The following is a 20,702-nucleotide window of genomic DNA, read 5'->3' as shown; positions in this document are numbered from 1 at the left end:
ATCCTACATGACTATATACGGTCCCTAGGGCACCCCTCTAATAGCAGATAATCAATACTAGTGGGTTGGCCTTGGTGCCTTAGACCCACGAGTACAGTGAGGCGAAACTCACCTCGCAAGTAGTGTCGAAATACCGAAAACCTCTGATCGTTTTCTCACCGGAAATCCCGAACTATCACATAATAAATACCAAGTCATTACACAACATAACAATCTTAACTAAGGGGTCCACACAATCCATCATGTCCATTCTCTTTATTGGGCCAAGGCCCAACACCAATTCCATAACCTTGAAAGTCATTATGCAAAGCCCATTATTGGCCCAATTTACCAAATTGGGCCTAATTCCAAGATCCATTATCATAACTTGTTCCAAAACATAATATTCATAAAGTCCAGCAAAGGCCCAAATCCAACTAGTCCATAAACGGCCCAAAACCCGAAGCCCAATTGTCAAAGGCCCAACAGAGGACGTACGCGGGGCGTACTCCTCTGGTACGCTGGGCGTACTCATCCTGATGTTGACCACCATCGGGGTAGTTGACCCAGTACGCTGGGGGTACTGGATTTACGTTGGGCGTACGTAGTGGTTTGCCAAAATTTGAATAAGTGCTTAATGGCTTAAGCGCCAAACTTCAGATCCAGTGACCAACTGTGCCTAGGAACCATAAATTCACGAACTTTATCACTTTGGACGTCCAGAAAGCTCTTAATACTTGGTCTTAATCCATTAATACCTTCCTACTCCATGCATGGGACATCTTAAGCCATTGGGGCCTCATTTTTATCACTCAAAATCCCTTCAAGAGTCTACAAGGACAATTCATTTCGTCCCAATCACATCATGTACCATCTTCAGACTTTTTGGGACAAGAAATGGTTCTTTAAAGCAAAAAATGGCTAGATCTATACATATATGCATAAAGTTTGAAGCTTTTTACCTTTTGGAGCTTATAGGGCACAAACCAACTTCAGATCTACAAGCTTGATCTTCTTCTCCAACTCCTTGATGCAACACCTTATTCTTAAAACAATCAAGAAACACTCAATAAGCTCAAACACTCAAGGAAATGGCTAGGGTTTGGGGAAAACAACTCTAAGCAGTGGAGGCTGGGGAAATAGAGGGTTTTGTGCTCATAATGTTGCTTATATAGCCCCCAAACCCTAAATATTAGGGTTTCCTTCTGTCATGAGTACGCCCGGCGTACTAGGGCGCGCCTAGTACGCCCAGCGTACTAGGGCGCGCCTAGTACGCTCAGCGTACCCTTATGTATGTGCAACGTACTCCTCCTGATCCCAAAATTGCAATTTAGCCCTTAGACTTTTCATGGTTTCACCCTTCCATCCATAGGGACTATAAATAACAAATCTTGGGATGTTACACTTACCTTAGGGCTTGGACGAAATCTTTAGATCCTTCTAGGGATTTTTGGCTCTCCCTAATAAGGGTGATCCAATGGCCCAAAACCTCAACTATCAAGTATATACAAAACAACCCCTACACTTTCAATCCGTTCCTTTAATCCCAAAATTAATTCCAAATTAATTTATGATTAAATACTAATTAATAACATGATTTCTAATAATATATTAATAAATCGTTTTATGCACCAATTTATTATTCCAAATAATAAACTCAGCCTCTCTCTCTCTCTAATAGTCATCCTGTCTAGTTTCCAGTATGAAGGCTGATGGGTTTTGGTCATAAGACATCCTATGTGCTCATACAAACCCTAATGCTTGGATCTAGGTTTCTCTATTGTACATGCTTTGAATCCAAGACTATAAACCCTAATTCTAGCATATGGAAATCAATATTAACATATAATTAGGTTTAAGAACATACCTTGATTGTTATATAGCAATAACAATCCAATTCCTCCTTGAATTGACCTTGGAAAGCTGAGAGTCACAAGTGTCACTCCTCTAATGGCTTACAAACACCATAAGCAAGTGGAGAAGGTATAAAGAGAGAGGAGGGAGGTTAGAATTCGTCCTTAGGACTTCTTGGGAAGGGTTGGACGAATTCCTATGCCTTAGGGGGTTTATATAGGTGTAAAGATTAGGGTTTTAGTCCTTATCCTTATCTAGTTGCTTGTCCACCAAGCAACCATAAGATAAGTCCTAGAAATCCTTATCCTAGTCGAATTCTAAGAGATTTACACCTCAAATTCGTTCACCATATATATAAATCCTTACCTTATTTTGTAACTATCACATAATTACAATTCAGCCCCTCTAGTTTAATTAATTACACTTGATCACAAAATTAATTCTTAATTAATTATTGACCAATATTAATTAAACAAATATGATTTCTCCTTTAATATATTATCCTTATAACATATTAATAAATCATAATAACCTCTCTCTCTTTATTTATTTCTCCAATCAAGTTGCTTTGGTGAAGGCAACCCAAAAGGACCATGCACCATCGGGTCAAGTACATACCAAAATAGTTATGGACTTAGACACTAATCCAACAAAGGCAACCCAAAAGGACCATGCTACTATCAAATCAAGTACATACCAATTATAGTTATGGTCTTAGACACCTAATCCTACAATACATGCATGAACCCATAACCACCATAAAGATCACATTGTTATGCCTCTGGGACACCTAAAACATCCAGATCTACAAGATCAAGCCTCTAAAACAACCTTAGCTCACAAGGACCAACCAAAGGGGCTAAAATGACCATAACCAAACCCAAAAGAAGATCTAACCAAGGAGATGACAAGATCAAAACTTTTTACCTTTAATAGATTGCAAAAGATGGAAAACCTCTGGATCTACAAGCTCCTTTCTAGGTGGTGTTTCTTCAACAAGCTCCAAGCTCTTCAAAGTGCACAAAATACACCAAGATCCTTCACAATGGCATAAAAGATCCAAGATAAAGGTTAAGGGTCGACTTCTGGGGTTTAGGAGGCTTAGATGTTGATAAAAGATGAGGCTTATGAAAAAAATGAGGTTTAAATAGGGTCAAAGACCAAGAATTAGGGTTTTAAGGTTGAAGAGAGTACACCCCGCGTACCCCTTAGTACGTCTGACGTACTCAAGGCTCACCCGCGACCAATTAGCTCGGTACGCCCCGCATACACATCTAGTACGCCCCGCGTACTAGATGGCCCTCCAAACTCCAAAACTTCGCTCGACTCTAACTTCTCCGTCCCAAGTCCGTTTCCAACGAACTTTATATCCACGAAAAGGTGACGAGAAACCCTATGCTTATAACAACTCACCATTGCTTTAAGAATTTCTGAACAAGAACCCAAAGTTCATAAAGGCCCGAACTAACAAATTACGATTATACCATCGAGATCTGAAACGCCAATGAACACTCAGATTACTTAAACTATAACGCCCGCACCCGAAAAAGGGTCAAATCCTTTCTTCCCCCGAGACCCTAAGCCTTATGATAACTGATGATCGGGCCGCAACCCCGAAATAATGAAGCAATTCGAAACCGGGTGTTAGACGATGCATGAATGACTAAAAGCAAGAGGAGACTATGTTTTAAGGACAAATACATTAACAACCAATAAGGACTAAAGTAGTAATTTAGCAAATGTTTTGTTGACAAGCTCCAGCTGCAGAGGACCGAAACCGGGATCCTAGGGCTGGGGACAATCAGTCTACATTACTTGAGTCGGTTCATACTGCTTCTCAAGGAAACCAGCAGCATATCCCCGATTCTTCTTTAACCATAGAAATCAGCCAAAACGTAGTCGGAATCAGAAGAATGAAGGAGGAGGAGAGTATCGAGTCTCGCGTGCAGCAAGCTATGCACTCTCGCGTTCAACATTTCAGAGACCTAGCCGAGTATGTCCCCCCCTTTCCTCTTTCTTATTGCGCATGTTATGTGGGTGTCGCCCGTCTCTTAAATGCTCTGTGCCTGTCTCCTTCTCCGTCACTTGTGTTTTAGCGTGTGTGATTGGGCTAATTTAGTAGAAGAAATGACGACTGCACAAGTAGCTATGAGGTCTAAATTGTGTCCTCCAAGGAGACAAATATGTTGCTTCTGTTAGCACTTAGGTCTTGCTATTTCTTTTACGCATTTCAGTGATTCAGTATTCATGTTTGCTTGCATCAAGTAGTAGCGACTCTGTACTTTTGTGCTGTTTCATGACTTGACTTCATAGTTTTAATATTAAGAACATTAAAAGAAGATGTTGCAGTGCAATGGTAACAAAGTCACATGCTAGAGTTTGGTACATGTTCTTCGTCAAAATTGATGGGAAATAAGTTGTCCTTCTAGGGTTATGTGGCAGATACACGTCTTCTGTTAAGAAAAGCTCTATGTTTGATGAGAAACCCTTTTCAATGGTGATTGCTTTAGCCGTTGTACACTTAATCTTCCTCCCTATACTAGCATCATAATAATGGAGGTTTGTCTAATGAATTTCATGATTAATGGGAGCATGGGAGTAATTAGTGTCATACAATTAGGGGTGTGCTAAAACCAGAAAACCAAAGAATTGATTTTTTGGTTTAAAAAACCAATTCTTTTTGTAAAGAATTAGGTGCCGTTAGGAACTGACTACTGAGTAACCAAGTCTTTTGACAACAAGTGAAAGCTTGTAATGTTTTCTTTTAGAAAATACACCAAAGTCTATCGAAAACAATCACTAATAAAGAGGATGAAGTACTTACCTTTACAACTAGAGGGTGGAGTAATGTGTCCATATAAATCTATATGAATAAATTGTAAAGGCTCCTTACGTTGTGATGCTGCTTATTTGGAAAAACATTCCTGACATGCTTCCCAACTCTATAAGATTGGCCTTCATTCTCTTTATTGACATGTATGCGGGCTACCTTTTCTTTTCATTGCTCTTGCCCCCAAAAGCACTACTAGCTCGTGTACCTTTCTTTGAATACAAAGCTTGCTTCAATGGTTATTTCTCTCTTTTCTTCAATTATTTTATCAATTGGGCTTCTAAAGAACCCATGAGTTGATCACTGTCCATAGAGTCTATCTCTTTTCTATGGCCACTATGATAGAATCAAACCCTTGTGCCAAAACGCAAGTAGCTTTCTTCTATTACCCTTGTGCAACTCAAGCTTTCACCTTTTTTTAATCAACTTATTAGGAATTCCCAAAAAGCGAGTGAAATAATCCGAATTGGAAATGGTTGCATTTGCTACCTTCTTAGACATTGCATCATTGAGAGTTGATAGATAGGCATGAGAGCATGTTGGTCCTTTTCTAACAAGTTTTATAAACGAAGACACGGTTGAAAAAACATAGGATTTTGAGTCAGATGCATGAATCTTTTGAAAGATATCGACTTCACAAAAACAAAAAGGATTGCATGTAGACATCCAGAGATCTCTTGAAGGAGTTCTTGATTTTGACTTGCTTATACATAAAATCAAAAACCTAAAGGAAAATTCTGCATGGGTTACAGCCTTGAGTTTTTTTTTTGTTTGTTATTTGTCTTGTATAAAATGATAAGTTCTGATAGCCATGAAATGTCTCTAATATATATTTTTCCTTTTTCCTTTCTTGAGACAGCTCTTTAACTTTTGAGGGAGCTCGAAGATTATTGGAGAAAGATCTGGCTTTAGATACATATGCATTGGATAAACATAAGAAATATGTTAAACAATTGTTGGAGAAGGTACCTACCTCTTCTTATAAAGTTATAATTTTTTGTAATATTCACTTTGGGTAGGAATAAATTGTAAATATGATAACTTATTCCAAGTATTTTTGTGTTTAGACTTTTCCTATTTTCTTAATGTGAAATATGGTACTTCATCCATAGTGATTTAATATGGCATTTTAGAGATATCTTATACTATATGTTTTAGGGTTTCATAGTGTGATTTGCTTTTTACTGGTAGTTATTGAGTGACACAGAAGCCGAGGACAATGTTTCCAAACAAATTAAATCAGAGAAGGTTAAAAAGGAAGAGGAAGTGGAAGTGGAAGAGCAAAAAGTAACAGTTGATGATGAAGATAAAGTTGAAGACTCCCCTGTAATGGGCCTCTTATCAGGAAACAAATCAGCCAAATCTGAAAAACCTAAAACTCAGGACAAAATACCCACTGAGGACATGATAAAGAAGGCCATTTGGAAAAAGGCAACATACTTTCAATCTAAATCCGAGTAAGTAACTTATATACCAAATTATTTCGCTTTATATTTTCTTTGTGGTTTCATTTCCAATGTGGATTGGGCTCTTTGTAGGCCCATATATACAGTGTGGGCCACTCAAAGGTTGCTTTTTGCAAATCATTAACTGACATCTGACATAATAATTATTTTTTTCAGGGAACTTACTGTGGCGGGTGTACGTCGGCTTATAGAGGAAGATCTTGAACTAGAAAAATTCTCTCTTGACCCTTTTAAGAAACTAATAAGTAAACAATTAGACGAGGTTTTAAATTCTCAAAATGACACACCAAATAAATCAGATGATGCTGATTCTTCACATAGTGAAAGTGAAGAGAAAGAAGTTGAAGTAAAACCAAAAAAGAAATCGGCTCCAAAAACAAAACCCCAAAAATCTGAAGCACCCAAGAAACGTAAAAAACCTGCTCAAGAAACCGAGCAACCAAAGAAAAAAAAGATGAAGAATGCTGAAGAAACATCTGTTAAGAAGAAAAATGTAAAAGATGCCGACGGGGATTCTTCGGGTGAAAAATCCGAATCCTCTGCTGAAAAAACTGAAAAAGTCGGTATATCATTTTCTTTATTATAAATATTTTGATTTTTTTTTTCCATATTTATTAAATTGAAATCTTGTAACTAACAGAAGGAAGTGATAGCACCTGTTTATGGAAAAAAAGTGGAGCGACTCAAATCAATTATTAAAGCTTGTGGGATGATGTAATTTTATTTCCTCTTTTAGACATATTAAACAAGATAATTGCATGTTTATGGGTTTTTTCTAACTTTTTAAAAAACTTTTTTTTTTTTATTGACAGTGTTGCCCCTACAGTATACCGGAAAGCTAAGCAAGCTCCTGAGGAGCAACGTGAGGCGATCTTAGTAAAGGAACTGAAAGAGATTCTGTCAAAAGAAGGGCTATCTTCAAACCCTAGTGAAAAAGGTTTGTGTTTAATTATTTAAGGTTTCTAGGGCTATTTTTGATGACGAGGATGAGAATGAGGAGGGTATTCATGTCTTTTTCACAGACAAGATCACAAGAGATTGAGAAGGAGTCCTTGCCCCTGTCCCACCTGTTATGTTTTGTCTTGTTATGTGTTAACGGATATGGGCCTATTGACATGACGCATGTTGATGAAATATTAATGTATGAGAATGGTTATTTGTTTGGTTAGAAATCAAAGAAGTAAAACGGAGAAAAGAAAAGGCGAAAGAGCTGGAAGGAATTGACACAAGCAACATTGTTGTGGGTTCACGCAGAAGATCAACATTCAATTTTGTGGCCCCACCTAAACCTAAAGTAGCAATCGAGAGCGATGGTGATGAATCATCAGAAGACTCTGATGATGATTCAGAAGACTCTGATAATGAAGATGCTGATGGCGATGATCAGGAAGAAGGTGATGACAAAGATGGCGATGATAAAAATGATGATGAGGAAGGTGGTGATGATGACAAGGATGATGCTGATGATAAAAATGATGATGATCAGGGAGGTGATGGTGATGATGATGATGATGGTAAAAATGAGGATGAGGATAATAAGGTGGATGAAAGTAAGAGTGAAGAGGTAACAGGGAATGATGAGATGGTTTAATATGGAATCAATCATTATGATGTTACAAACATTTATAAGCGGTTGCATTGCAGTAGCTTTTTTTATTTTATTTTTTTCTAGAGTCCCCATGTTTTTTTAGACCGGTTAAGTTTTATAAGTATTTAGAAGTACTAAGAACCATGTATTATTTATTAATGTGTCTGCCTATATATTCTATACATTAAGACTAATAATTAATTATTTGCCCCGAAGGCGTAGCACAATTGGTTCTGCGGTGGTACACATGTAAAAAATCAGTCAAGGGTCCGTGTGTGTGTCAGTGTGTGTAGTGGGCTTCTTGTATAAGTCACTGGTAAGTGATTCCATACCTGATTTACATCTTCAATAATTGGGTTTTGTTGTTGTCTGTCTGATTTGAAATCATAGAATCAAATAACTAGATCTCAATTAAATATTATTATTATGGGACATTTAAACGATATGAGCTCTTTGGGGTCCCATCTTTAGACATTCCTGTCGGTACTAATGGCTTGTTTCAAATTTCACAATATAATACTAATTGCTCAAAGTAGGTATTATAATCAGGGCCAACCCATATACATGGGCGAATTGGGCCGTCGCCCAGGGCAGCAAAGAAAAAAGGGCAAAAATTTGATCCGGTAATTAATATTGTATATATAGTTTGGCCCACAGTTTAGTCCTGGTTCAATTCAAAGGCGTTTGGGGGCGTCATCTTGAGCGTGCAAGCATCTTCTTGAGAAGCCAATCGTCGTCTAGAAAAACGTATTGTCCAGATCGACGAGCAGAACCTTTAATCGACTGAAGAGTCTATCATTCTCGTTATAATTTCTCTACTTCTCTCTTAAACCTAGTGTCTACGACATAGAATTTCTTTATTTCTCATTCCAATTTAAGATTTCTCTATTTCGATTTTTACTTTCTCATTCTTTACTTCGCATAACCATAATCCGGTAATATTATTTTTGAAGCATAGTCACCAAAAATATGAAGAACTATAAGGTTTTTGATTTCTAAATTGGGTTTGTGTGAGGTCGATTTTTGAATTCTCATCTCTTTCATTCTGTTTTCTTTTCTCATTCCAATTCCTGAAACCTACTACAACCAATTTCTCTACTTCTCCTAATTTCTTTCTCAATTTCTCTACTACTCATTCTACTTTCTGACTGGTTTCTGAGTTTGATTTTTTTTTTTTCTGATTTCTGAAGCACAGACCACAAAAATATGAAGAAACTTGAGGTTTTCGATTCTAAATTGGGGTTGGGAGAGTTGGATTTCCGAATTCTGGTATCTCATATTCAGTTATTTTTCTTATTCCAATATCTGATGTGTTTTAAATGTTTTTGTTTGTTTGTTTCAGGACTTGGACTATTTGCTGTTTGTTGGACGTCGGACGATGATTACAGTAGAAAGAGTGAAAATTGATTTCATTTTTGTAGCTATAGGTTTGATTCTGACTTTTTGTGGTAGTTTCAAATTAAATTTCGAGTAAATTACACGAATCGTCTCGTCCATGTGCCAAAAAGCACGTTCAGTCCCTATTTTCAAAAATTAACTCGGATCGTCCCTCATTTGGTTAAAAGTTGCACATGTCATCCCTCGTTAGTTTAAATTTACATGTTTCATCCCTTACCAGGCATGAAATGACTATTTTGCCCTTTTTATTTAATTTTTGATTTATTTTATTTTTCTTACAATTAATAACAATATACAAAATAAAAGAGTAAATTACACGAATGGTCCCTATGGTTTGGGGTAATTTGCACGTTTGGTCCCTAACTTATTTTTTTAACTCGGAAGGTCCCTACTGTTTGCTTTTATTACGTGTTTGGTCCCTACTGTTTGTTTTTGTTACGCGCTTGGTCCCTATCTTACCTAAAAATACTATTATTTAAATAGGAAAAAATGGTGGGGTACGTAAGGTAAGGTGAAGGGGGTGGGGTTGGGAGTGTGTTTATCTAAATAAATTAAAAAATCAAGGGCAAAATAGTCTTTTTAGCTAAGACAGGGACCAAACGCGTAATAAATACAAACAGTAGGGACCTTCCGAGTTAGAAAAATAAGTTAGAGACCAAACACGCAAATTACCCTAAACCATAGGGACCATTCGTGTAATTTACTCAAAATAAAATAAAAACTTCATCCCTCCCACCTTATCTAACCCCTTCCCTTCTAAACCCACTTTCCCCTAAAGCAAAATCATCACCACCACCGGACAACTGAGCACCACCATTGATCACCGCCGGACCACCACACACCACAGTTGACTACCACTTCTTTTTCTTTCAAAAACATTGTTGATAAACCCTTATCCCCCTTCTTCCCAAGGGTCCTTAAGCCACCACCGTCAACCACTAAGCCTTGTAGAAACACCAGTCGAAGGAAGAGAGGCGGAAACACCAGCCATCACCACCTGTTCGCAGATCTACACTCCAGGTGGTGTTAGATTTGATTTTTTCCAAAGATGGGAGTAATGGAAGACTCGATTTCTTTAAGGTTGAAACTCTGTCGAGTTTGATTCAACACAGAACCCTTTCATATTACTCCGGCGGAATGTACCTCCGATCTAGGGTTTCAAATGGAGATAGAGGCGAACAAAAAAGTAGATTCATTCTTCTGTTTCTGCCAGGCGAGGGGTGAGGGAGAAGACGTTGATGGTTGTGCGCAGATGAAGGAGGTGGTGGTTTCGAACACAGATGGAGGCGATGATGGTTGCTACAATGGTGGTAGAGAAAGAAAGAGAATAGATGTGTGGTTGTGGTTTCCGGCAACTTCATGGTTGTCGGCGACTTCGTGAATGGTGTGCAGATCTTAGACGGTGGTGGACAGGCGGTGAACGGAGAAGCAGAGATGGAGTGGTGGATGGTGGTCTTCATCTTGAGACATGGTTTCAATGATGTAGAAGGAAAAGGGGGAAAACGAAGGGGAAGGGGGAGCCGGGAGGGGTGGGTTGATTGGTAGGGTATTTTTTTTTTCTAAATCTAAAAAATGATAAATACATATAAAAAATTAAAAAAGAAATTATTAAGGGTAAAAATGTCATTTTATGTCCACAGGGACGATCCGAGTGAAAAAATTATTATACAGGGACGGTTCGAGTTAATTTTTGAAAATAAAGACTGGACGTGCTTTTTGGCACCTGGACGAGGGACGATTCGTGTAATTTACTCTTAAATTTCTAGTCTTGTAGAGTTTATTTCTAAACTTTTGTGTTCTGATTATCAGATATGAATCAATAGGCATATAAAATTTTCTATTGAACTTATGTTTAGGACTTTCCAGAGGCAACAAAAGGTATAATTGTATAAATTGATTTCATTATTCCTAGGAGAAAGTAATTTTAAAAGTAGATGCTTATTTCTGATTCTATTGTGAGGTTATAATAGAAAAGAAGTTGTTCAAACAGAACATGTATCCATAAACTACCATGATATAAGAAATATGGAATGGATATGCAATTTTTAGCATCCAAATTTTATAAAATATTGATTATTATAAAATAAAAGATGTTTTTGCTTCAAAAAAAATACATAAAGATATCGTTTTAAATTATCTTTGTTGGTTTTTTTTCCATATTATTTGTTTGATTATAAAGTTTACTGTATTTATGATTTAATAATTTTTTTATATAAACGTTTTCTTTATCCAACGACATATACAAAAGGGCATAAAATTCTATTTTCGCCCCGGGTAGTAAAAACCAATGGACCGGCCCTGATTATAATGTCCCAAGCTTATAAATTGCTCAAACAGCATACTTGGAAATTGCCATGTTAGATATATTAGTGAGCATAATTTAGAAATTGAACATACTATAATTGCCTTTAGGGCTTTCAGACATTGGAACTCCATATCTCTTTACCATAGAGGCTTCACCTTACTACCTTACATCGTCCACACACTTGAGGGGCACCGACAATGTGTGCCTAAGCATCCCAACATCCCCACACATAGAGAGAACAAAGAAGGAGAAAAAGGCTTGAAGTTGCACCACTTGAGCAGCTCTAGCTCGGTGCACGAGCAACCCCCAACCTAGGCTTGACAATTGTGTCGTGTTCGATTTGGCGGGTCGCGGGTTGGCGGGTCAAAATATGTCAACCCAAACACGACCCATTTAAATATACAGGTCACGGGTTGGTGAGTCACGGATTGACAGGTTTGGAACATAAACCTATATATGACCCACGAACCAATTTATTTATATGGGTTCGCAGGTTGGCAGGTTTGTGGGTTAGATTTGGGTTCGTGGTTCAAATACCATAAATAAAATTAACAATCAAACAAGAATCAATTCTTGATGGTTGATGCAAAAATAGGGAAAATGGGGCAAAAATGGTTCGTGGGTCAGATTCCATACGCCGATACGCCATTTGATTTAGGGCAAAAATGGGGAAAATCAATTGGTTACAAACTTACTTACGACCTTATGAGTTAGGACCACAAGTCAAAATATCAATACATTTAAAAATAAAAAATATTTTTTTTTATTAAAAATATAAACAAGTTGGCGGGTTGGCGTGTTGGCGGGTTGAAAAACTCAACCCAAACCCGTTTATTTTGTGTCGTGTCGCGGGTCGTGTCGAGAATTGCCAGCCCTATCCAACCTCCACAGTAGCCCACGAGCTTGCTTGGGTGTGCTATGTCATAGCCTAAGACCATAGCCAACATAATACTATTTTATTTTTTGCACTAAAATAAAGTAATATTTTGTGTATAACTATTAAACCTATATTTTTTAATAACTTAATAGCATTCCAAAAAAACACCCTTCTATTTTATTATATTTTTAAAAATTTGTCTTAAATCTTCTTTATTATAATATTCTTATAAATTATATAGAAAAAGACAAATTTAGCCTGATCTTCTAAACCCTTTTCAAAAAATGACCCATATAGCAATCGAAATCGCAAATGAACCTACATGGTATGAGATTTCGTCATTTGGATTGTTATTTTGGGTTAGAATTGCGATTTCAGTAAAACTAGATAATATTTTTATTCTTCAAATATTTCAATTTTGGCATGTTGAAATCGCAAATGGCATCTTCCCAATCTGAGATTTTCTCTCGTCGATCTCATGTATTTTCTTCTCGAAGTGAGATTGTATAAGTGTCTAATACATAAGGTTATTCAATAAACACTTATACAATCTCAGATGTGTAAAAATGAGGATAAGTTGCTTTTAAATCTTAAATATTATGGACTCATGAGCTTTGCTTATGACGAAATCGCACACCATTAAGTGCCACATGTTACTTCATTGGCTATTTGGATAAATTCTTAATTTTTCTGACTATTTTTTAAAAACAATTATCTAATTAGGTTAAATTTATTGTTTTCTTTAAATTATATCATTAAACAGTTAAAGTAAATTAATTGTTGGTATATAACTAATTCAATTTGAACTTAAAATAAATGAAAATGTGGTTAGTTAATATCAATTTAAAATATAACATAATATCTCAAGTAATTAAGTGAGGTTGGAATAAAACATAACTAGATTAGACGAATTGTGTTTTTTGAACACTTTTGTTTCTCGTTGCATCAGTACTTGGTAAACATCAGAAGAGTATCACACTAGACTTATTGTATACACTCAAATAAATATACCAACATAAGAATTGTTATATCTATTTTACTTCATATACTCAAATCAAAATGCCAACAATAGGACCGGAGTTATTCTTAAAAGTGGGTTTAAAATACCCAAAAAAAATATTTGTAATTTTGTAGTGCTCAATGCATTAATATTTAATTTTATTTTCCTAGAACTAAGTCAAGGGTTCAAATCAAGTATGTCTAATAATTATAATAAAAAACAACAAATGTAATAAAATACTCTTGTCCTTTTATGTTAAGAAAATTTACTTTGTAGATTTTTTTTTTCGTTTTGTTTATATTTGGGTATCTTTTTTTTGTATACATGTATGCAACAAACTATTTGGAAGTGTTCACATATAACCATTATAATCGGCTGTAGTTGAAGTCGGTAGTTGGTTTTGTTCATATCTAGACAATTTCCTTTTTTTTTGTTCACATTACAGTTCATTTTTAATCTTCTTATCGAATACATCTAATTTGTCGACATCATCAAGGTAAAAGATATGTTTGTCAGGATAGGTCGGACACCCATATATGCTTGACAATATATGATTATGTGGTATGATGGAGGAACTCACTAAATTTCGTGTTTACGGTTTTCAGTTTTTGATTTCAGGTGCTTCTTCTTCAAAAGGAAAGAAGTCGGCATGATCGCAACGCATCACACTATGATTTCCGCATTATGAGATCTTCGGGAGTTATACTTTGATATTATTTTACTATGATATGTTATGGTTACTCGACGTACAGATTTTGATTATGAAATGAAGTCTATTGGTTTTATAATTACTTAATTAAAAATGAAATTTTCGGTCATGAATTTTGGGATGTTACATAAACACGTCCAACTCTTTGTGTTCTTTGTGCTATAAAGAAGTGAATCGCCTTACATGTGATTACTCTAGAGTGGTGCTGCATTGGATATTCAAATGGTGTGAAATTGCGAGAGTAAATTCTCAAGTGTTAGAGAATTCATCGACTTTGCTGCTACTTAGGGGAATTGTCCTAAGAAAAATGAAATATTATTCATGGTGTTCTATTGTCTTATTTGGAATATCTAGTTATCTAGAAATGATAAGACTTTCAAACGAATTGGTGTGAATCCTACAAAAGTCAATGACAACACAATTTCGCTCTCATACATTTGGTACAAGCATAGAGGTGGAGGTAGTTGCGGTGACCGGGCTACATGGTGTGTATCACCATTCACCCACCTTTTATCTTAATTTTCTCTGTATTGTCTTTTATGTTGTATTTAGCCTTGCTAGGAGGGTGTCATTTTCAATGATATCTGTTTTTTCTAAAAAAAAGACATAAAGAACCCCCAAGATTTGTTGCTCGAAAGCCAATAAATTTTGTTTGTGTGTTTTAATATGTGTTTTTTAGGTTAAGTGTAGAATTTGTGTGAAACAATTGATCGATGGGTTGCATTCGCCGTTGATTTAAAAAAAATATACAGAAATAAGGTTGGTGTCGGAAGAGGCATAAGAGGAGAAAGCACGTGATAAACATGAGGATTATTATTATTATTTTTCTTTTTCTTATTAAACTTTGAAAAAATTAAATTAAATAATATATCTTTGTGCACTCCAGAGGGTCCCACCCTCCCATTTTATGTGTTTGACTTGTAAATTTAATTATTAATTTTTTTTATGTGTTTGACTTGTATTTTTATATCATTATCTATTTTTCTGATTTGTATTAAAAGCTGGAAACATATAGAAATTTTAGAAAGATAGATCGTAATATTTAAAAAATCTGCTAAAAAAAACCTCCCAATGAAAAATAGTCAAAATAGACTAATTTTTTATAAGATGAAATGTATAAAAAAAAACACTATCAAAACATTTGAGGGTGAAACCAGAAAATAAAGATTACATATTTTTTTAATAGGTCATTCGTTAGTTTGATGACCTGAAATGAATGCATTAAAAAAGTTATCAGATTAAATGAAATCAAAAACAATAGTTGGTCAACTCTAAAAAATATAATAAGATTTTTTGCTCGATCATAATATAATATTTATTGTTTTGATCATTTTATAATTGTTTTTTTACATAACTGTAAGAGGATCTGTAGGAGTGTTTTCTTCACACATTCTTATTTGAACGAACTCATTATTTTAACAGAAAGTGTAGAATTTTCTAACCTAACCATTTCTTATTTCTTAAGACACCAAATAGACGTGTTGCGTTCATCACGCGTAAGAAATTTCAACAATCTCCCGAGTCCTGCCTCGCCCTCATTCTGTGTGTGGAGATTGTAATCAAACCAATTTGAAAATTACAGTTGTGTGAATGGACATTTATATACAAAAATTATTCACCTATTTCGAGATTGTTTGGCGATAGTTTTTTTACGTGAAGGTACGACGGCTTAGATGACGATGATACGAGAACCAGGGTCAGGGTTTCGCGGTGGTGCTGGTGGTTGATTGTATACCATGGGCTGCGGAAGTTCTAAAGTCGACGATTTACCATTGGTGAAACGTTGCAGAGCTAGAAAGGAAATGATCAAGTCTGCAATGGACTATCGGTATGATTTGTCTTCTTCACATGTAGCTTATTTTCGCTCTCTTAATGACATCGGCTATGCACTGTCTCGATTTGTTGATGAAGAGCTTGTAGTCTCCTCATCCTCTGCGTCTTCCCCTGTACTCACATTGCCATCTGATGAAGGTAGTAAGACCGACACTTCCATTTCATATATTCATTCCATTGATCGTAACAACGACTCACATCTCCAAATATCTTCTGATTCTGAATCGGATTTACATTCCTCTTCCGGTGGTCATATTCATATCCACGATGATGATGATGATGATGATAGTGTTCCAGGAAACAATAGCAAATCGTCATTGTCATCGTTTTATCCACCCTACAATCACAATCACAATCAAACCAACTGGAATGACGTTGATCCTTATCGAAGAAACTTAGCGCCATCACCATATCAATTTCCTAATGGTCCTTCGTATGAATCAGCTTGGGCCCCATACGGAGGGGTTTTTTATTCTTACAGTGGGAATTCAAATATGTATTATATGAAAAAATCAGCTCCAGCCAGGAATACTGTTGTTCATAAGGAAGAAAGGGGGTTTCAGTCAGATTATAATTCTAATGTAAATGCGAATGGAGGTTTTTCTGGATTTACCAAACACAATCCCACCGAAGCTCCTTCACCTCCTCCTCCACCTAAAGTTTCTGATTGGGATTTTCTTAACTTGTTTGAAGGCTACGAAAATGGGTACCCGAGTTATGGATATGGGCATGGGTATAGTAGTCCAGATACAAGTGAAGTGAGAGAACGAGAGGGAATTCCTGACTTGGAAGAAGAAACAGAAAATGAGTCTCACAGTGAAGAAGTTAAGTTAGATACAAAGAGAAACAAAAGAGAAGACACAACAAGGTTTGTTCCAAAAGAAAATATTCAAGTCAATTCATCTCAAAGTAGTGGGGGAAGTTCTAAGAGAGTGCCAATGCCATCAAGAAACAGTGAAGGCACTTCAGATTCAGTACCCTCACACTCCATAGATATTGAAGTAGATACCAGTATCCGTAGTACTGTTTCAGAAAGTGTGGGGGAGAAAAAAGAGGCGAGTGTTGATGCAGATGAAGAGGTCGAATCATCAAGATTGAGTAGTTTAAAAAGATTATCTCCTCATGGTTCTTTGGGTCTTGAAGAGGTATTCAATGAAATCAAGAATGAATTTAACATTGCTTTTGGTTATGGGAAAGAGGTTGACATGTTGCTTGAATCAGGGAAGGTTCCTTATCACCCAAAGTTTGCACTTCTTAAAGGTGAAGAAAAATTGATCTCTGTTGCCTTCAATATTTTCTCACTATTTAATATGATTGACAAATGCTAGTATATGATTGTCACTTTGCAGTGGCTTTATCTATGATTATGTATCCTTTCTCATCCTCACTCAATCCAAAACAATCACAACTCTCACGTTCTCAAACAACCAAATTAGCAAGATCTTATCATCTTGATGCAGTTGCATCCATTAGTCTTTCTTCTACCTTGGAGCAGCTTTATACATGGGAGAAGAAATTATACAAGCAAGTTAAGGTAATTAGTAATAATATATCCTTAAGGCCTTCAATTTTATACATAGGAGAAGAAATACTTCCATTTTTTTTATAGTAATCTCAAATTGATACTTCAGGTAATTGCACTGATTTTAGGATGAAGAACGTTTAAGGCTGAAATATGATAAAATGTCGAAGAAGCTGAAAGATTTGGATGCACGTGGAGCTGAATATACTAAAATTGATGCTGTACGCGCTTCTGTAAGAAGAACAATGACTAAACTTGATGTATGCATCAAAAGTATTGATGCTATATCTAGCAAGATACAGAAGGTGAGAGACGAAGAATTGCAGCCACAACTCAGTGAGTTGATCTATGGGTACGAAGTTGTTCTAGTTAATTACAACATCAACTAATTGTTAATTGCGGAATTGCATCAAGTAATTATCATCCATATCATATGTACAGATTCGTAAGGATGTGGAAGTTGATCGTGAAATGTCACCGGAAGCAGTTTCAGGTCGTCAGTTCAAGCAAAACCTGGAATCTAAAGGCAAACATGAGTCCCCGAAGTGATAATGCAACAGTCGAGCTCATAATCGTCGTTCTCAGTTGGTGCAAACATTTTGAGGATTGGATTAATGCTCAGAAATCTTTCGTTAATTCATTAAACGCGTGGCTTCAGGAATGCATCGATCATGAATCGGAAGTAACAATCGACGGAAATATCCCGTTTTCACCTGGTCGTATCGGAGCTTCTCCGATTTTCATGATATGCAACGATTGGCACAACGGAGTAAAACGTGTTTCAGAAGAACACGTCTCGACGGCGATACGTGTTTTTGCGTCAAATTTGAGGAAGCTGTTGGAGAGACGAGAAGACGAGTTGAATCAACGGCTCAAAACCGAGCAACTTGCGAAGGATTTCTCGGAAAAACGTCAGAATCTTCGAATCGATGCGTTGGAAAGGGGATTTTTGGAGGCGGATGATCGGAAAATGGAGTTGCGATTGCTAAGAAAGAAGACGGAAGAAGCACGGAGGAGACATAAGGAAGCGGTGAAATTAGTTCATGATGCTGCTTCCAGCTGTTTAAAAGGAGGTTTGATTCCAGTTTTCAAGGCTTTACAGGATTTTAGCTGTGATGCATTTAAAGCTCATGAGCAAATCAGATTGCAAATTCAGGGGAAACTTACTTAAAATAGATTTTTTTAGGTATATATATAAAGAAGTTTTTTTAGGGTAAATATGTTATTAGCTTGTTCATCTGAAAATTTATAATTTTTGGAAGAAATAGTAATCATATATAGCTGTCTAGATTAAGTGCTTAACCCATTAAACAATTAAATGAAAGAAAAGAGCCCTTTGCATATCCTAAATGAAAAAGACCATACGGATATTTGTTTGAATTTATTCATTATTTTAGACATAGGTGTGCATGAAAAATTCTATAATCAAATTCATGTACCCTGTTTGAATCGATACCCAATAATGGATATTGGTTCAGAATATGTAACAATGGGTTTACTCTGAAAAACAATGATACGCAGTTTATGACAGATTCTAATCAAGATTTCAGTTTTCACTCTTCAACGCCTGAAATCAGCTTTCTTGCATTGTCAGCAATCTCCATAACATGTTCGTCCTTGCATCCTAAAAAAAGAAGAAGACAAAATTACCCTTAAAAAGATTTACATATATCATCAAGCAACTCAACAGTCAACAGGTTTTTACCCATCTGTAACAATGTCTTCTCAAGGTTGAAAAGGTAGTCTCTGTTGGGTCCTGAGGGTCCTTCTGCAAGGACAATTTGCCTGCAATATCAAACATAATTCAGAAATCAAAATAAGAGACAGATGATTGAATAGCAACCTACTTTCATTTATATATTCGTGTAGGATTGAAATTAAAAATATAAAAAAAAAAAAAAAAGATTTAAAAGAGTACACAAACTTGGCAATCTCTTCAACTGTAGCAGGTCCCAAGTAGTTTTTGTTGGATTTGTCTGGAGATGCTATATATCTGGATAGGAAAAATAGCAGGTTATGATCTCACATTATGTCATGTCATGTCATGTCATGATGGGCATTTGCTTTAAGGGACTTACACCATTACCCCAGTAACAGCGGGTGATGAAGCTGATGGTTCCTGAATGCATAAATGACATGATATTTGCGTCATGGCTGTAACAACATATGATATTTATATGAACATCTACAAGTAAAAGAAAAGTAAATAACCTACTGTGAAGAAATCAACATATGCCTTCTTGTCATATTGTTTTTCCCTCACTTCAAGATACTGAACAACAACAACATGGAATTGCAGATACAAAATCAACAACATTTATCCCATAAATAAAAACAACACAGCTGAAGACTAGAAACTATTACTAATACTTAGCAATACCGTTAATGCCACTTCTTCATCTTCCTTCCTCGACACCTTGTAGGCAACACCCCACTATAACAAGTTGGAAATTCATCAACAAAGAAACTAAATATTTTCAAGACGATTGTGTATACTGTGAAGATAAAAACAACTATTGTGTTAATTATAAGATTAACTACACATGTTCATAGCTTCAACCGATTAATTGTATGTTGAAGACTCAATAATTACTTTTACAACGCCCATCCGGAAAACGGATTTTAAGTCCAAGTATGAAACGACTTCACTGAAAAAAGTGGAAATGGAATTGGAATTGAAGGGACTTACGCAAACCTCCCCCTGCGCAGGTTCCAAAGTAACAGTTCTTCCCGGAAACTCTGGCGTGCCTCTGTGGTCAGTACTTCCTGCCATAAATCATAATCACATTCACATCAATAAATGAAGGCAATAAGTTGAATTGAAAAAGGAAAAGATCAAAATAGAAGGAGAGTGGGACCTTGATAGAAGACGCGACGATAATCTTTGATGAAACCAACAAGGCGATCATCGTAGTGAAACCCTGCTTTCCAGATCAATGAACCGTACCCGAATACCCACATCACCATTTTCACCCGATGCCCTGCCCCTGCTAGAACAAATTTGGGGGAAAAGTGCCTTTTTGTCCTCCATATAACATGTAAACCAACTACGTTTCTATCAAAACATCTAACGATGAATGAGATTTTTCTAATAATTAATGTTATAAATTTTACTAATATTTTATCATAATTTACCACAGAGTCATGAATTAAAATGGTCTCTAATAAATGAAGGTTTTTTTAGCTACTTGTTAATGTCTCATGAATTTTGATACTTATTATTTTATTGTACTAGGTGTGAAACCCGTGTATTACACGGGTTGATTAAAAAAATATATCAAAGTTTAAATATTAAAAAAAAATTAAAATAAAATTTCAAAATAAATAAACATATTCAACTA

The 20,702-nt window shown here is 36.0% G+C and overlaps 3 protein-coding genes across 4 annotated transcripts; 2 read left to right on the top strand and 1 right to left on the bottom strand.

Moving 5' to 3' along the window:
* Nucleotides 1-3,583: 3,583 nt before the first annotated feature.
* LOC145102712 (translation initiation factor) lies at nucleotides 3,584-7,944 on the top strand. The gene is made up of 7 exons (XM_079040201.1): nucleotides 3,584-3,826; nucleotides 5,523-5,628; nucleotides 5,855-6,120; nucleotides 6,286-6,688; nucleotides 6,770-6,843; nucleotides 6,942-7,066; nucleotides 7,299-7,944. Exons 1-7 carry the CDS (start codon nucleotides 3,747-3,749, stop codon nucleotides 7,718-7,720), a joined length of 1,476 nt encoding a protein of 491 aa, XP_078896327.1. The 5' UTR covers nucleotides 3,584-3,746; the 3' UTR covers nucleotides 7,721-7,944.
* Nucleotides 7,945-15,477: 7,533 nt separating this feature from the next.
* Nucleotides 15,478-18,983, top strand: LOC145102487 (uncharacterized). Its single transcript, XM_079039923.1, has 4 exons — nucleotides 15,478-17,099; nucleotides 17,189-17,373; nucleotides 17,490-17,713; nucleotides 17,803-18,983. Exons 1-4 carry the CDS (start codon nucleotides 15,743-15,745, stop codon nucleotides 18,530-18,532), a joined length of 2,496 nt encoding a protein of 831 aa, XP_078896049.1. The 5' UTR covers nucleotides 15,478-15,742; the 3' UTR covers nucleotides 18,533-18,983.
* Nucleotides 18,768-20,381, bottom strand: LOC145102571 (ChaC-like family protein). Of its 2 annotated transcripts, none has more exons than XM_079040037.1 (8): nucleotides 20,220-20,381; nucleotides 20,051-20,127; nucleotides 19,742-19,795; nucleotides 19,577-19,633; nucleotides 19,440-19,480; nucleotides 19,280-19,354; nucleotides 19,067-19,146; nucleotides 18,768-18,985 (listed from the first exon to the last, which is right to left on the bottom strand). In XM_079040037.1, the coding sequence occupies exons 1-8, from the start codon at nucleotides 20,326-20,328 to the stop codon at nucleotides 18,915-18,917; spliced, it is 564 nt and encodes a 187-aa protein (XP_078896163.1). In that variant the 5' UTR covers nucleotides 20,329-20,381; the 3' UTR covers nucleotides 18,768-18,914. The 2 variants fall into 2 exon arrangements, with proteins under 2 accessions (XP_078896163.1, XP_078896232.1); XM_079040106.1 differs by having other exon boundaries at nucleotides 19,286-19,354; nucleotides 20,220-20,380.
* Nucleotides 20,382-20,702: the final 321 nt, after the last annotated feature.

This window comes from Lactuca serriola, chromosome 1, assembly GCF_051521515.1.
Source record: "Lactuca serriola cultivar US96UC23 chromosome 1, Lser_US96UC23_V15, whole genome shotgun sequence".
In the NCBI taxonomy this organism is placed as follows: Eukaryota; Viridiplantae; Streptophyta; class Magnoliopsida; order Asterales; family Asteraceae; genus Lactuca; species Lactuca serriola.
The sequence above is the reverse complement of the archived record's forward strand: the minus strand, read 5'-3'. Positions and strand labels throughout refer to the sequence as shown.

Bases quoted from the DNA above. Each gene is read 5' to 3' on its own strand.
- LOC145102712 (XM_079040201.1), top strand. From the start codon at position 3,747: ATGAAGGAGGAGGAGAGTATCGAGTCTCGCGTGCAGCAAGCTATGCAC. The intron at 6,121-6,285 runs GTAAGTAACTTA...TATTTTTTTCAG, and splicing joins TACTTTCAATCTAAATCCGA to GGAACTTACTGTGGCGGGTG. The intron at 7,067-7,298 runs GTTTGTGTTTAA...TTGTTTGGTTAG, and splicing joins TTCAAACCCTAGTGAAAAAG to AAATCAAAGAAGTAAAACGG.
- LOC145102487 (XM_079039923.1), top strand. From the start codon at position 15,743: ATGGGCTGCGGAAGTTCTAAAGTCGACGATTTACCATTGGTGAAACGT. The intron at 17,100-17,188 runs GTGAAGAAAAAT...GTCACTTTGCAG, and splicing joins AAAGTTTGCACTTCTTAAAG to TGGCTTTATCTATGATTATG. The intron at 17,714-17,802 runs GTACGAAGTTGT...TCATATGTACAG, and splicing joins CTCAGTGAGTTGATCTATGG to ATTCGTAAGGATGTGGAAGT.
- LOC145102571 (XM_079040037.1), bottom strand. From the start codon at position 20,328: ATGGTGATGTGGGTATTCGGGTACGGTTCATTGATCTGGAAAGCAGGG. The intron at 19,355-19,439 runs GTAAGTCCCTTA...TTTCCTATCCAG, and splicing joins GCTGTTACTGGGGTAATGGT to ATATATAGCATCTCCAGACA. The intron at 19,147-19,279 runs GTACTCTTTTAA...TTGATATTGCAG, and splicing joins GAAGAGATTGCCAAGTTTGT to GCAAATTGTCCTTGCAGAAG.